At 36.4% G+C, this 14,956-nt stretch overlaps 1 protein-coding gene across 1 annotated transcript in view; it reads left to right on the plus strand.

Moving 5' to 3' along the window:
• Positions 1-14,956, plus strand: part of Ndst4 (N-deacetylase and N-sulfotransferase 4) — a 284,607-nt gene that overhangs the window by 158,544 nt on the left and 111,107 nt on the right. The window contains exons 4-5 of the mRNA XM_021196396.2: positions 11,389-11,574; positions 13,428-13,556. Coding sequence (XP_021052055.1) covers positions 11,389-11,574; positions 13,428-13,556 — 315 coding nt within the window. The remainder of the gene's footprint in view (positions 1-11,388; positions 11,575-13,427; positions 13,557-14,956) is intronic.

Genomic DNA, 14,956 nt, shown 5'->3' on the forward strand with positions numbered 1-14,956 from the left:
TAGTAAGCTCCCATTATACTATGGATCCATGCAGTAACTTATACCTCATGAGTTATACTATTTCTCAGTATTTGGACTTTGTTTCTTCTCCTTATCTATTAATGAAAATACCTTCCATGCATATATTTTTATATATTGTCTTTTTTTTCTGCTTATATACCTGCTTTGTTTATTTATTGGTTGGTTGGTTGGTTATTTGTTTATTTACTTTATACTCCAAAAACAGCTTCCTCTCCCTCTTTTCCTCCCATCTCGTCTCTGTCCACCTCCTCAGAATAATGGAGGCCTTCCAGAGCTATCAGCCACCCTTGATGTACCAAGTTGCAGTAAGGCTAGGTGCATCTTCTTTGATTGAGAATAGACAAGACATCCCAGTTAGGGGTTCAAAGTCAGGCAACAGAGTCAGAGACAGGCCCTGCTCCTGATTTAGAAGTCCCAGATGAAGACCCAGCTGCACAACAGTTACATATGTGCAAAGTGCCTAGGTCCATCTCATGTATGCTCTCATGTTGGCAGTTCAGTCTCTATGGGCAACTATGGGCCCAAGTTAGTTATTTTATAAGTTTTCGTGTAGTGATTTTGACCCTACTGGCTCTGGCTCCTTCAATCCTTCCAAATCCTCCTCCACTGGATTTCCCAAGCTTCATTTAATGGTTATGAGTCTCTGCATAGGTTTTTTTGTTTTTTGTTGTTGTTGTTGTTGTTTTGTTTGTTTTTGTTTGTTTGTTTGTTTTTTATCAGTTGCTAGATGAAGTCTCTTTGACGAGAGTTATGCTAGGCTCCTGTCTAAATGAATAGCAGGATATAATCAATATTACCAGGGGTGGACTCCCTCTTTGGTATGGGTCTCAAGCTGGAACAGATGTTGATTGGCTCTTCCCTCAGGTTCTGATCCATCTTTTACCCCTGCAAACCTTTTAGCAGGACAAATTGTGGGCCTAAAGTTTTGTAGATGGCTTGATATCCTAATCCCTTCATTGGAAGTCTAAGATGATTGGTTCAGGCTACATATCTCCCATCGCTAGGAGTCTTAGCTAGGGTCACCTCAGAGACTCCTGAGAATTTCCATTGTTGTAGGTTTCTAGCTTGTTCCAGAAATGTAGCCACACACGCAAATTCGGTTGTCTATCCCAGTACTCTATCCTCTTCCTAACTCATCTCTCCTGTTCCCATCCCCATCTCTTCTCCCATCCAGTCCCCTCCTTCCACCCAACTCTGATGTCTAATCTATTTAAGGAGAACAGTCCTCTGTTGCTGGTAGGAGTGCAAACTTGTGAAACCATTTCAGAAAACAATTTAGCAGTTTCTTAGAAAATTTGGACTAGATCTACCTCAAGACACAGCTCTACCATTCCTGTGCATATACCCAAAAGAAATTTCACCCTACCACAAGAACACTTGCTCATTTGTTTTCATAGAAACTTTATTTGTAATATCCCCAAACTAGAAACAATCTAGATGACCCTCAAGCAAAGAATGGATAAATAAAATGTGGTTCATGTAAACAATGATCTATTACTCAGTCATCAAAAGCAATGACATCATGAAATTTGTAGATAAGTGGATGGAAATAGAAATGTTTGCCTGAGTGACATAACCAGACCCAGAAAGACAAGCATGATATGTACTTACTGAGAAGTGGCTATTATTCATAAAGTACTATTCTACAAACTAAAGACCCCAAGAAGCTAAGTACCAAGGAAAGCTCAAGGGATGATACTTGCTTTTTTGTTTTTGTTTTAATCAATAAATCATATGGCTTTATATAAATCTTTGTCTTGGTGATAGAAATGTGTCTCCACAGTTGAGAGCCTTAGCTGTTTGTCCAAGTTCAATTTTTAGCACCCACATGGGTTCTAAACCATCTTCAGGCCTCTTCAGGCACTAGGCATGATTTGTAGCACACAGATATACCTGAATGAATACACCTAAACACATAAAATAATATCAATAGCAATAGTAATTTTCAAGTTTATCTTGTAGCCTTGCTAAACTCCAGCTGAGGTCACTCTTGTCAATAATAAAATTGTTGTTATTGAAATTCTTTCTTCTCATATGCTAGTAGATGTCTGTTCTCAAATAGAATGTTCCTCTTAATCTTTCTACCCCTAAGCTGATTAGCTTTCTAACTGAACAGCACTTAGTCCTTCCAAATAGCCTTTCTCTCCGGCACTGTATTCAGGCTCTTAGATAAGGCTGTGGAGATGGTGCAAAGATTAAAGCACAAACAAAAGGACTTGGCTTTAGATCCTCAGAAGCCTATGCTACATGGGCATAGTAACCCACACATATTCATACACACACACACACACACACACACACACACACACACACACACAATAAAGGGAAATATTTAACTATAAATATTTCTCATAAGTACCATCATGCTCATAGGGTCCAAGCTCTTCTTGTTTCCCATCAGAGCTGTGTCTGTATTATATCTGCTTTTGTGAACCCTAGTTGCCTTTCTTCCATCATTTCATACCATGATAGCCACAAAACTTGTATAACGGTGAGTTCAGCAATGCCATCTATCTGCTCAGAACTTTCTAGTTGTTGCTTCTCCTGCTTGGGGTAAATAACACACTAATAGCATTTATGAGCCTAAAAGATCTGCCACTATTCCGTTAGCAATGCCATATGATTATTCTCTAGAAAAACAACTCTGCATGGCACCTTTAGATGTTTTTCAATATTTAACTTGAAAATCTCTTTGCAGAAGCCCTGTCACTTGGAATAGGTTTTTTTTTTTTTCACAAGTTTAATACTTCAGCTACATTATTTCCTTCTCTGTGATATTCATGCTTGATAATCTAGTACAGTGAGATGTCCTTCATTCTTTTCGATATCTCTGCTTTATTTCCCTTCTGTTAAGTAATATATGTATTCATTATTTTATAGTTTCAGTCTCATCCTACTAGCATATAAGCTCACTGACGGAAGGGATTTTTATCTATTTTCCTCACTGATATATCCCCAATGCATATCATGGCTCTGTGTACAACCCATACATACAGTTAGTATGCATGGAGTAATGTTACATTGAACAAAGATATATACTTTTGGACTGGTAAATGAAGTAAGAGTACTGAGCATAAAACCTTACTATGTAAAGTTGCTAAATGGAGCACCCCACAATTAGCGTGAAGTCTGGCTTAGCTTCTCTCTTAGTTCCCTTTAAGAAACCAAGTTGACTATCAGCGGGAGCAAGAATATTAGAGGATGCGTCTCAAGTGCCCAGAATAGCTCTAGTTAGGATCAGAAAGTTCAACGCTGTAGAAGCAATGCTATTGCTGTGCTGTTTCTTTTTCCCCAAGAAAAATCCATTTGTAACACGGAGCCCTCCAGAGATTTGTCACCATTTACCAGGCTTCAATCCAAAACGTGTCAAGATTGACCCAGCCAATTTCCAGGGTTACACAGCCATTGCTTTTATCACTTATGAAAACAGAAGACAATTTTAGTCCTAAAAAAGGCAGTGGAAAATCAATGATACTAGATTCATTTTCAAAGATGACAATAAGGTCTCAAGCCCCTTTTACAAGGAAAAATAGATAATGGAACCTATTCCCCTTACCACATATCACTCCCCCAAAGTTGTATAGATAAGAGAAGAGATCAATGCTTTAAGTCAACAAGGTACTGTTGACTACAAAGTCTCATTACCCAGAATACATTCATTTAAACATTCACCATTTCATTAATTTCACTTCTGAAAAATATGTTTTTAAGAAGCTGTGAATTAATTTTTACAGTTGTTTCTTTTAAAATATTTATTATCTCACAGAAATGCACAGAACACTGTTCCAAGCATTTTGGTTATGAAATAATTCCAATCATATCCTATATTGTTTTGTGAATAAGAACAAAGTTTTATAATTATGAAAGCAAGCCATATGTCCAGTCCTTTCTTCGTGGTTTGGAAATAAGAATTCCTTGTTTTAATTTTCCCCAGCTTCTGTGAGATCCAGGTATGACTCTGTGACCATGATTTGAATCTTCCTACTCATTTTTCTCTTGTTTTCTCCTTATAGTCCATTATGGAGTGTCAGGCTTTCAGAAAAATATTTACTAATAGATTCCTGCAAAATGAAGCATAAGAGGGTTACATATGCTCACCTGTACCTGTTTGACTTCTCTGTTGTTAACTATAGATCTTTTTGCCCATTTATTAAGGTGGTTTCTAATTATCCCAGAACCACAGTGCAAAATCACCAAAAGCAATATATCTCAATGTAGGAAGGAGCTTTTAAATCAATTTTTCTTCATTGTGTTACTTACATCCTACAGCTTTACCCCAGATTCCAAAATAAAAGGAAGTACTTACAATGGCTACTTATATCATACTATGTTTCATAAAGCTGAGACCACAGTCATAAATGTTCATGATTTCATGAAAGAAAAATTTGAACTATTTCATACATGATATAAGGCTACATCCAAGAAATGCTACCATAAGATTTGTTGTTGGGTAGGTGGGATTTTCTTAATTATAAGGCTTGAAAAGTCAAAGTAATGAAAAGGTCACATACAATTTGACAGAGAGAACATTGTGGGATGAGAGTGGGGAGTGTTGTGTAGAAGGGGAGTGCTTTCACACTTGCTTTATGTTTGAGGTTGTATTATAATCACAACAGTGTTCCCTTCTCTCTCCTCCCTCCAAACTCTCCCATATATTTTCCCACTGCCCTTCTCTTGAGGCAATGTATCTTTTTTCAATAATCCTTATTACATATTCCAGATAGAGATATAGAGATAGATAGATAAATAGATAGATAGATAGATAGATAGATAGATAGATAGATAGATAGATAGATAGATAGATAGATAGATAGAAGCTATCCGGTCCATATAATATAATTTGTATATATGCTTTAAAGGAACTGGACAATCCGTTGGTGTGCTCTTTCCTGGGACAGACCACTTCTTCTGCCCTTGGTTCTTCTTGGTTGCCTATAGTTCATTGTGTGGGGCTGAGAACTCCTGGAGGATTCCCAGTCCATTGGCATTGTCCTTGTTCAGGATGTGAGTTAGCAGATAGGTAAAGTGGGGAAAGTGTGGGATCTTTAAGGAGCAGAGAAGGAGATAAATATAGAAAGATGAGAGAGCAGGACAAAATAACATCATGTATGTTTAAAAACAAAACAAAAGGAATCACATTATTAACTATGCATTTTTTTTAAAAAAACACTCCCTATTATACACATAATCTTTGTGAACAAATGCACATACATAGTTTTAATGAAGTCTTCTCATCTTGGCTTACAGCACTGCCTCTGAGAGACAGAGACCACCTAACAAAAACCCACTTCCAAACTTGAGAAGGCCTTTTTCGCAGTTGTAGCCTTTGATTGAAGTAGTCTTAGAGCACAAAATGACATTGCGGAGAGAAAATAAGAGTCCCCAGTTTTATTCTCATTTACCTCTTATCTGTTATCAGAATTTTCCACTTGCTAAACTCGAGTGGAAAAAAAAAAAAGCCAGAGAACTCAAAGAGATATCACACACCTTCTGTGAGAGAAACTGTTGCTAGTGGTAAAATACCAACCACTGTCATTTCTGATTTTAGACTCTTCTTCACTCTGTGAAACTAACAGGAATTGACATGATTTCTTCTCTACTAATGTACATCTTCTCTATGCCTCTGTCTGTAGTCCCTACCCTTGCTTGACGATTATGTCCCATACAGTTGTATTTGCAAAAACTGATATACTTCCTGAAATGATCTGCGTATCTCTTCTGAACCAGTAAACACTTAAATGGGAACTAATGACTTCATAATGTTTTAAGCATTGTAAATATTAGTTTATTTATGTCTGTCATTATTTAACCCTCTAATGGTTTCAACTTAACTTTATACATAAGGAGTCTGAGATGCAGAAAACTCATGTAAACCCTCAGACTCACACAATTAGTAACAACACAAGCACAGTAGAACTGGAGCTGCCTACCTTGGATGGAGTCCATAAGATTCTGTGACTGTGACACTATTTGCAACAATTTATTAAGGTGGCAGCACTTCTTGCAGAACTACAGGCCATAGTTGTGGCGTAAGAAGGAATATTTCTAGACTCAACAATTTGGGGATCTACTAGATGACATTGGAAGTATAATGTAGAAATGTCTGCATGGAGGAAAGCCTGGGAGTTCCTAGACTAATCTGCCCCAAAAATCTAGAATAAGGGGACAATGACATTGAAAACATATAAATGAAGACACTGATCCTGATATTTGAAAGGCTCCATGAGCTATGTTTATACCACTAGATATGAATGCATTATATCATCATAGCTAATGTTATTTGGAAATAAATTTAAACCTTAGTTGATGCCAAGGACACCATTTTTTCCCCAGAAACAAAATGTCTGCATACTCAATAATGTTCTTTTTAAAGTCAACTACTCATAGAGCAAAATTCAACAAGAATTGCGATATATTTACCTATATTTTTCTGTAATCCTCTCCAGATATCAAACGGCAGTAGAAATTGTAGCTTACATCCAGCAAAGCCCTGGAATGAAAGAAAACACTTCACACAAATCATGAACTCAAAAGTAATTATTATAAGTGCACAGAAATTGAATTGCTTGGTTTGTTGCTTGATTATTGGAAATGGAACTTTACTGTGGCTCATCCTGGCCTGCAACTTGTTATATAGCTGAGTAAAAACTCGGGTGGATGAGCCTCCTACCTGTTTTCAAAGTGATGATAATTCTGTACTACCAACCCTGGTAAATCTAAGTGCTTTGATGTATCTCTAGTGTTTATCATTTAAAGGATCAGTAGTCTCTTATACATTTACTGTTGGTCTACATGTTGGCAACCAGGTACATAACATCCAGCCATCATGTGCATGCATTATATATATATATGCAATATCTACCCTCCATATTTACACACACACATATAGAAGTATAAAATGTTCATATATATATTGTCATGTAGGTAATAGATATTTACCAATATCAATCATCTAAGTACATTACAACATAAATATTAAACAATAAAAATAAATATTGAACAGGTTTTTAATTTTTCTCTTATCTTTCTATAATTCAAACCATTAGTCATTATACCTGAACCTGCTGAACTTGTAAAATGTATTAGAAAATCCAAAACAAGCTCTGCCCTTAGGTTTCCAAGTTTAGAACATCACACTGTTTTTAAGGAGGACAGCATCAACTAGGTGCCTTGAGAGCTTATAAAAACTCTGAAAGGGCAGTAGGCCAGACTGTCCTGAACTTCTCAGGAACTCAAGGAGCCATAGAGAACTGGTCCCCCAGGGGCTACTATTTCAGAGGAACCACTAGAGCAGAGTCACAAGTCTTAGGCTTTTCCTGTTTCCCTGCAAATCCGCACCCACACTGCTAGCAGACTGTCTTGTTTTCAAGGTCTTCCTTTCAGACAAGAAATTAACCTTTGCTTCCTATCACTCTCGCAAAGCAGTCCTGGGCACTCCTAATTGGCTGAAGCTCATTTGCATTAAAAGTGCTAGCAGCAAAGGAGATTTAAAAAAAAAAAAAAATGGTGACTTTTGTACTTTGTATAACTTTTCTCAGTAGTAATAGAATGAAGAGGTGTTCTCCTTCCCAAAAATTTACCTTTGAGTCAGTTCCATCCAGTCACAGTAGAGCTGACATGGGAACACAGAAGCATATACTGAGTGTCCAGAGAGGCCAGATGTGATTCTAGCTCTCACACTTGCTGACATGACAACGCCGCATGTTCACCTTTACCCTCACTGGCCAGATATTTGGATCTTCTCCAGTCCTCTGAAGATTATAATTAGGTTCACACTAAGAATAAACTGAAAAACACTTAATAGATACCAGGCGCCCATCTATTGCTGAGAATACATGGTCACTCAGGACTGTTTTAAGAGTTCTTTGGTTTTCTGTTGCTGTTACCACTTCTAATTCTATATGCATTTTATTTTTTTCTGATTTTTTGAAAAACAATTATATTGCATATATCAACAATTTACCACACTGTCTCACTACACCACTACCACTGTGCCACCCCACCCTACCCCACCCCTGCAAGAAGTAGGAATTTAACTGAAAAAAAAAATGTGGTTGTGTCAAACTCCTTTTTGTGAAGCATATCATTTTTGAAATGCAGTTAAAATGATGTCACTTTTTAAACCCCACCCTGGCAGTTGCTTATTAAGTAATATTACATGTTTGCGATGCCTCTTATCTTTTGATCCTACATGACTTGTCAATAAATCATAAAAATGATCTTGAATTTTATTTTCTCAGCTATCATTCCTATCTATCTCAGGTGGGTTGAGTGTCTCCTACATTTACATGGAAAGGCCTTGCCAAGTCTGTAATTTTTGTAATCTTGTGTAAATATGTCATTTAGTTTATGTTTTAGTTGACCAACTCTCTGTGAATTGGATTTTAAGCTGTGGACAGTTAAGAATGAAACTTTCTGGTTCAGTAAGCCCCTTGATAACAGGAAAAGACTTACGAGGGAATTCCTTTTCACTTTCTGTTATCATTTTGATTGAAAAAGTATAAACTCATAATTACCTAGTGTGATTTACTATTTTGATTGAGCTTCAGTTGCCCCTGTGGTAGCATGACCTTACAGATAGTATTGTATCGAGCCTCCAGAAATCAATAAGTATAATAAAATCATTTTTACTGACCCTTCCCTCCTGCTCACTGAGTCGATTGCTTTTCCCCCCTGATTTTTCATGAAAAGTTTTACAATTCCTTTTACTTCATATCAAAAATGATATGCCATTTTGTAGGATGAATATAGTTGCTTGTTATTTCAATCCCTTATGCAGACTTCATCTTAATCTTTTTGTTTCTGTGACCCTACCCTTCTTGTCTATCATGTAATGCTTTGCATTTGGAATTAAGCAGCAGACCATAGTACAAAGTAAGGCCAACAGATTTCTTGTTGAAATATATGAGGGTATGTTTCTGCACTCTTGTTTTGTCATATGCTAAATTATAGGAGACTTACAATGCTTTTGTAGAAAACAGTTGCAAGAATAGGAACAAGGAGAAAAAGTTCCCTCTTCCATGTGTCATAAGTGCTGTTCCAGGCAAAATAGCCACACCAATTCTATTTACCCGACAAAGGGATATGAGCACTCTTGCCCTGATTTCTTCCACAGGGAAGTTCATTTCTGTTTCACTGATAATGTCATGGTGGGCTGGATACCTTATCCACCGGATAATCCCTCATCTTCATCATTTCCAGATGCTTAACTTCATCACCACTTCCCAGGCACCAGACCGAATTGGTGGTGGCAGTTTAGTGAAGGACCCTTTGATGGGACCAGGTGACATAGGCACTGCCTCTTTGGAGTTTTCCAACTTCACTTTGTACAGAAAATTCAAGTTAAGGGTTGGGATTTATCTCAGTGGTAGAACATTCTCTTGGCACTAATGAGGGATGGGATTTGATTGGACTCAGATATTATGGATGAGAGGGGCAGAGTGGAGAGAAGAGAGGGGAGGGGAGGGGAGAGGAGGAAGAGGCTCTAGCACAAAAATGTAATTCTTTGCTGGAACTAAGAAATCTGTTTTCCCTCATGCCTAGGAAAAGGCTCTAGCTCATTTTACAGCATTGATTTCATAATTCAGTATTTTTATAGAGTCATTTATTATAATAGATGTAAGAAAACAGCCTTGATGAAATAGAACTGAATTTAGCTACAAAATAAGGGTCATCCAATAAAAGGAAACTAATAGTGACATGAACTATTTAGTGCCCATCTTTGCGGCCAATGTGGCATGTGGGTGATGCCCTGAAAATCCACTCAGTGCTTGCCTCTCATCCAAGACTGAATTCTTTCCCTGTACTGTGTCCCTGTAACAGATGATATAAACAGCAATCGTCAACAATTTTGTGCTCAGTTTATTGATTCAATCAACTTTCATATCTGACTATATATCCTCATTTATAAGCTCAATTGATGAGATTCAGCCCTACAAGACTTTATAAAGCACATAAGCATTTAAAGGGAAAGTTATAAAAAGAAGTAGAAATTTGAACGCTGCATATCTATTCCACAAACCTAGAAATATAGCATCAGTGACTGAAATATTTTCACATTCTTGCTTTAAATGTTTACCTGTAGTCATTTGGAGTTGACTGTATATTAAAGTACCTCACAGTAAATTGTATGTGTTGTAAATGAAGTTTCTAAAGTTTATGGCAAAGGGTGAGATCTAATTTTTACCTCCCCATTTTCGTCCACATACAAACTCTCTTGGACTTTTAACACTTTCTTACTTTCTGGATCCATTAATGCCCTATAATTTGAACTGACCATGTGCAATCTTGTTTTGTTACCAATTTTCATCTAATCTTTACCACAGAAATATCTCCTTAATATATGACTTTGATCTTGGCATTCCACTATTTCCTTCTTGAAGGGAATAACAACATTAGCCCTTCAAACTTAGGAAATTCAAATACTATTAAATACAAATAAAAAAACAGAAAAGCTCTCATTGCCTTATGAATCATATTTACATTCTTGGTGTGCTACAATACCACATCCCAGGCATGCACATGGATACACACACACACACACACACACACACACACACACACTCACACTCACACACTCACACATACACTGTGTTCTTCCATCTTCCTCTTCTATTTTTCCTTCATCTGCCTAGAAAAGGGATCCATTGTAGCTAAATTCCTTCCCAGGTGAAAAATAAATAATGTCCACCCCTTCTTCTGAGGTTCCAAAGACAAGCAAAGCCATGATTCTTCCAGAGTTCACTATAAGAAGCCAGTGAGTTTATTGGGCTTCCTAACACAGGAATGTGAGCATCACTCCCTAGCCTTACCAGCATGGATAAAAAATCATCCCATAACCACATAGTTCATAGGAGCTACTCCAGTCTTCCCTGGCCCGTGTACACCCCAACCCTTCCAAAGGGGGTTACATGCAGTTAAGGCAAAGTTGCATACAACAGGTGGCAGGGAGAAACTGGAGACTAATGTGAGAATCGAACGCCCCCTTTCAAGCTGGGATTCAGGGATATAAATCATTAGCAAGCATAACTGGGGTCATCTTTTTCGAGAATGTCTGAATGTCCTAAGATGGTACCTGTTCGGCTCAAAAGACAGTCACTCACAACACTACCATCTTCTCAAACTTAATGTGTGTAAATATAACAATTTTAGGTACACAAAGCAAGCTCAGAGTATTTATTACATTCATCATATTATAGCATCATATTTCTGAAACTGATGAACTGAAGAAAGATTAAAAGCTCCATTTTATTTTTATATTTCCTCCTACTTAATACAGATCTTAATATATATGCCAAGTAAATATAAAGAAATTTTATTAGCTCAATTGGCTCCACATCATAACAGTGTTCTTCTGACTTCTTTTAGGAACATGGAATTCCGATCAACCTGGGCTATGCAGTGGCCCCACATCACTCAGGGGTCTACCCAGTCCATATTCAGCTGTATGCAGCTTGGAAGAAAGTCTGGGGTATTCAGGTCACCAGCACTGAGGAGTACCCACATCTGAAACCTGCACGGTACAGGAAGGGCTTCATTCATAATAGCATCATGGTGAGCACATTCTGCTGTGTCTGAAGCCCCTTGATATCTGTGTGTAGATGAAGGGATAAACAGTTTGTCTAAGGATGCAACACAGAGCTTCTTTTTCATGACTCTCAGAAGTTTCCACCATGCCATGAAGATGACTGTTCATACAATGCCATACTATTTTACTACAGGCTTGATTCCTAGGATGTGAAATAATTTTAGAGAGTGTATAACACTCTGAGCATTGTGCAAATGAATTTTGAATAGATTATCTATTGACATTTTCAATTTGAAATTTAGTCTGGGGCTCCTGTGCTTCTCCTAAGGAATTCTTTAGAACTATTTGTTTGAGTGGTTTCACAAAGAGATAAAGGTAGATTGTTGCTCCATGGATTAAGAAACAGCCCTCCAATTACTTCCCTGACAAGGGATAAGAGGAAACAATGACATCTAAAAGCTAAATCCATCTGGTTAGTGTTTTTTGACTTTCAAGCATTCTGAGCGTCTTAGGACATTGTTTATTTTCATTTTTTTTCCTTCTTTCATATTTCAAGGAAAGGCAGCATATAATTCCTTTCCAAATATATTAGCTAAAAAATTACAAATCCAATTTTAAAATGACATATCCATTATGAGAAATGAGAGCAAACCCATATGAACTTTAGCTGGGAATTTAGCATCATTCATTGAAAACAAAAAAGTGGCGCCATTTTCTTGGTTCTAAAATAGACAGTTTGAAAATTCTCACCCCCAGTTCCAGGGGTCTTCGAACATGTTTCCATCATTTGTTGTCAAGATTTTACCTTGACAACAAGAGTCTCAAACTATCTTCTTTCTGTTCAATATTTACACTAACCTTGTCCATGATTCACACTGCTACTAGAACTATCTATTCATCAATCTGTCTACTTCTGTATCTAATCTCTGTCTAAAAAGAAAAGACAGGAATATAAAGCTACCTCAACTTGGCATGCAGTAATTTTGTCATAGGGCTTTAATTATATCATTATTAAAATGTATCACCAGTGGACCAAAGATCATAAATTGTTATGGGAAATCATTGATAATGGCAACATTACAATTGATGTCTAAAAAATCAGAAGGAATAAAAAAAAGTATTCACTTAAATTTAAAAACAGAGAAAAGAGATTTTCTTTCCTTCTGTAATCAGCCAACATATCATGAAAGGAAATGTTCCTTTTAGCCAAAACTACATGCTTTTATTTACCTTGAATTTAGTCATGAAAATTAACTGAAGGATAAACGCCAACATGGCTTTCTTGGATAGCTGAATACATTATCTCAAAGTCTTTAAATAGTTTATTATTCAAAATAAGATTTTTAGAGCCAATTTGCTGACCTGTTTTGTCTGCTCAACATCCATATTTCAGAAGAATTGAATAAAAATATTCCAAAAATAGTCATTACATTGTTTGATTACCACTGAGATGAATTTAAAGTCTGGCGGTGGTACAGACAAAGGTAGAGATGAGGAGGGGGGGGTTACTTTGAATCCCAGAACCAGCATATTATGCAAGCCTGAGTATAGGAAGCAAGGAGAGGAGAAGCTTAATGAGATGAGAATTGTAAACTTGGGAGCTGTCTGGATGAAATGAACCCTAGGACAACTTTTTATTTAACACAAGTCAGGCAGTAGCTCAGATTTATAAAAAGTAAACTGGGCACATGTTCTAAACTAAAAATCGTATTTTTTATTTTGATTCAGTTACTCCACTGACATACATGAAGTTAAACCAGCATCATGTCTTGATTGCAATAAGGCATCAGGAACTCTTTCTGACTGCAAACTTATGAGAGTAATAACTGTTCCTAGTTCAATCTTACCAGTGTGCTGTTTTTTAACTCTTTGTCTTTAGGTCCTCCCTCGACAGACCTGTGGGCTGTTCACACATACTATTTTCTACAGGGAGTATCCAGGAGGACCTCAAGAATTGGATAAAAGTATCAAAGGAGGCGAACTCTTCCTCACAATCCTTCTAAACCCAGTACGTGGACTACTCTTATGTTTCCCAACAGTGTCAGTGTCGTCAAAAAAGTTGTATTTTTAAATCTAAATAATGAGGACTTTTTTCCAAGCAGGGTCTTACTAGATATCCTAGCTAGACTACTTAAGCTTGGCTTGAACTCACAGAGATTTCTCTGCCTCTGCCTGTAGAGAGCTGGATAATTTATACTACCACACCCAACTCACGAATCTATTCTTTATGAGCAAAATATTTTACTGACACTGAATGAAAATCTACATTTTAAATTCTTTCTTTGATACAGTTTGATTTCTTGGAAATTTTTCACTAGAAAATATAATGTTGGTTATGGGATATATATATCCCAAAATTATATATATATATATATATATATATATATATATATATATATATATATATATAATTTTATTGTCCCATTTTTCTTGTATCCCTAATTCATGAATTCTTCATCATGAAAAGATGGTAGCTTTTTTAATGCTTTTTTCATACACAATTAGATAATTAGATTCTTTTTATTATTCATTCATTTCTTAACAGGATAAATAGATAACATTCCATGATTTTCATATTCTGTATTATCCTTTCATACTTGGAATAAATCCTGAATGAACATGGTGAAGAATTATTTTAATATACCATTGAGGTTGTTTGGCTAGTGTCACTCGTGTATCCTACCCCTGAGGGGTTTTATACCCATATTTATAAAAAGGACATTAACAAATAATCCTTTGCTTTTGTTGTGTTGTTCTTTGTAATTACTATTGGGGTAATGTTGGTTTCATAACAGGCATTAGGAAGTTTACTTATTCATCAAGTTTTTGGACAAATTTGAGAAAAATTAATATTAACCTAAAATATTTTCTTGGTCTTCATGAAATCAGGAAATTCTGAATACATTTGTAGAGACTTTTTTTTTTTTTGAGATTATTCTGTAATTACATCATTTCTCTCTTTCCTTCCCTTCCCCCACATTCCCTTATTGTTCTCTTTCAAATTCATGGCCTCTTTTTTTATTAATTGTTAAGGTATTCATGTATGTATATAACTGTATTTTTAAGTATAACAAGCCTAGTCTATATAACATTATATGTATGGACATTTGCCAAGCTGAAAATTTGAATTGAATTGACAATATTGAATAACCAGCAGGTGTTTTCTAACCTGAGGAAGACTATTTCTGCCAACCTCAGCATCCCTCAGTTGCCTATAGTTCTTTTTGTGGAGTTAAAGCCTCTGGGCCTTTCCCTTGTCCATTTTGGCCTACTTATGGCCATAAACCTTGCTCAGCTCATGTTTGGGCAATAACTTCTGACATTCCCAGGAGATGCTCCTCACAGCAAACTCTTTTTTTTTTTTTTTCATATATATATATATATATATATATATATATATATATATAT

Source organism: Mus pahari, chromosome 4 (assembly GCF_900095145.1).
Source record: "Mus pahari chromosome 4, PAHARI_EIJ_v1.1, whole genome shotgun sequence".
Lineage (NCBI taxonomy): Eukaryota > Metazoa > Chordata > Mammalia > Rodentia > Muridae > Mus > Mus pahari.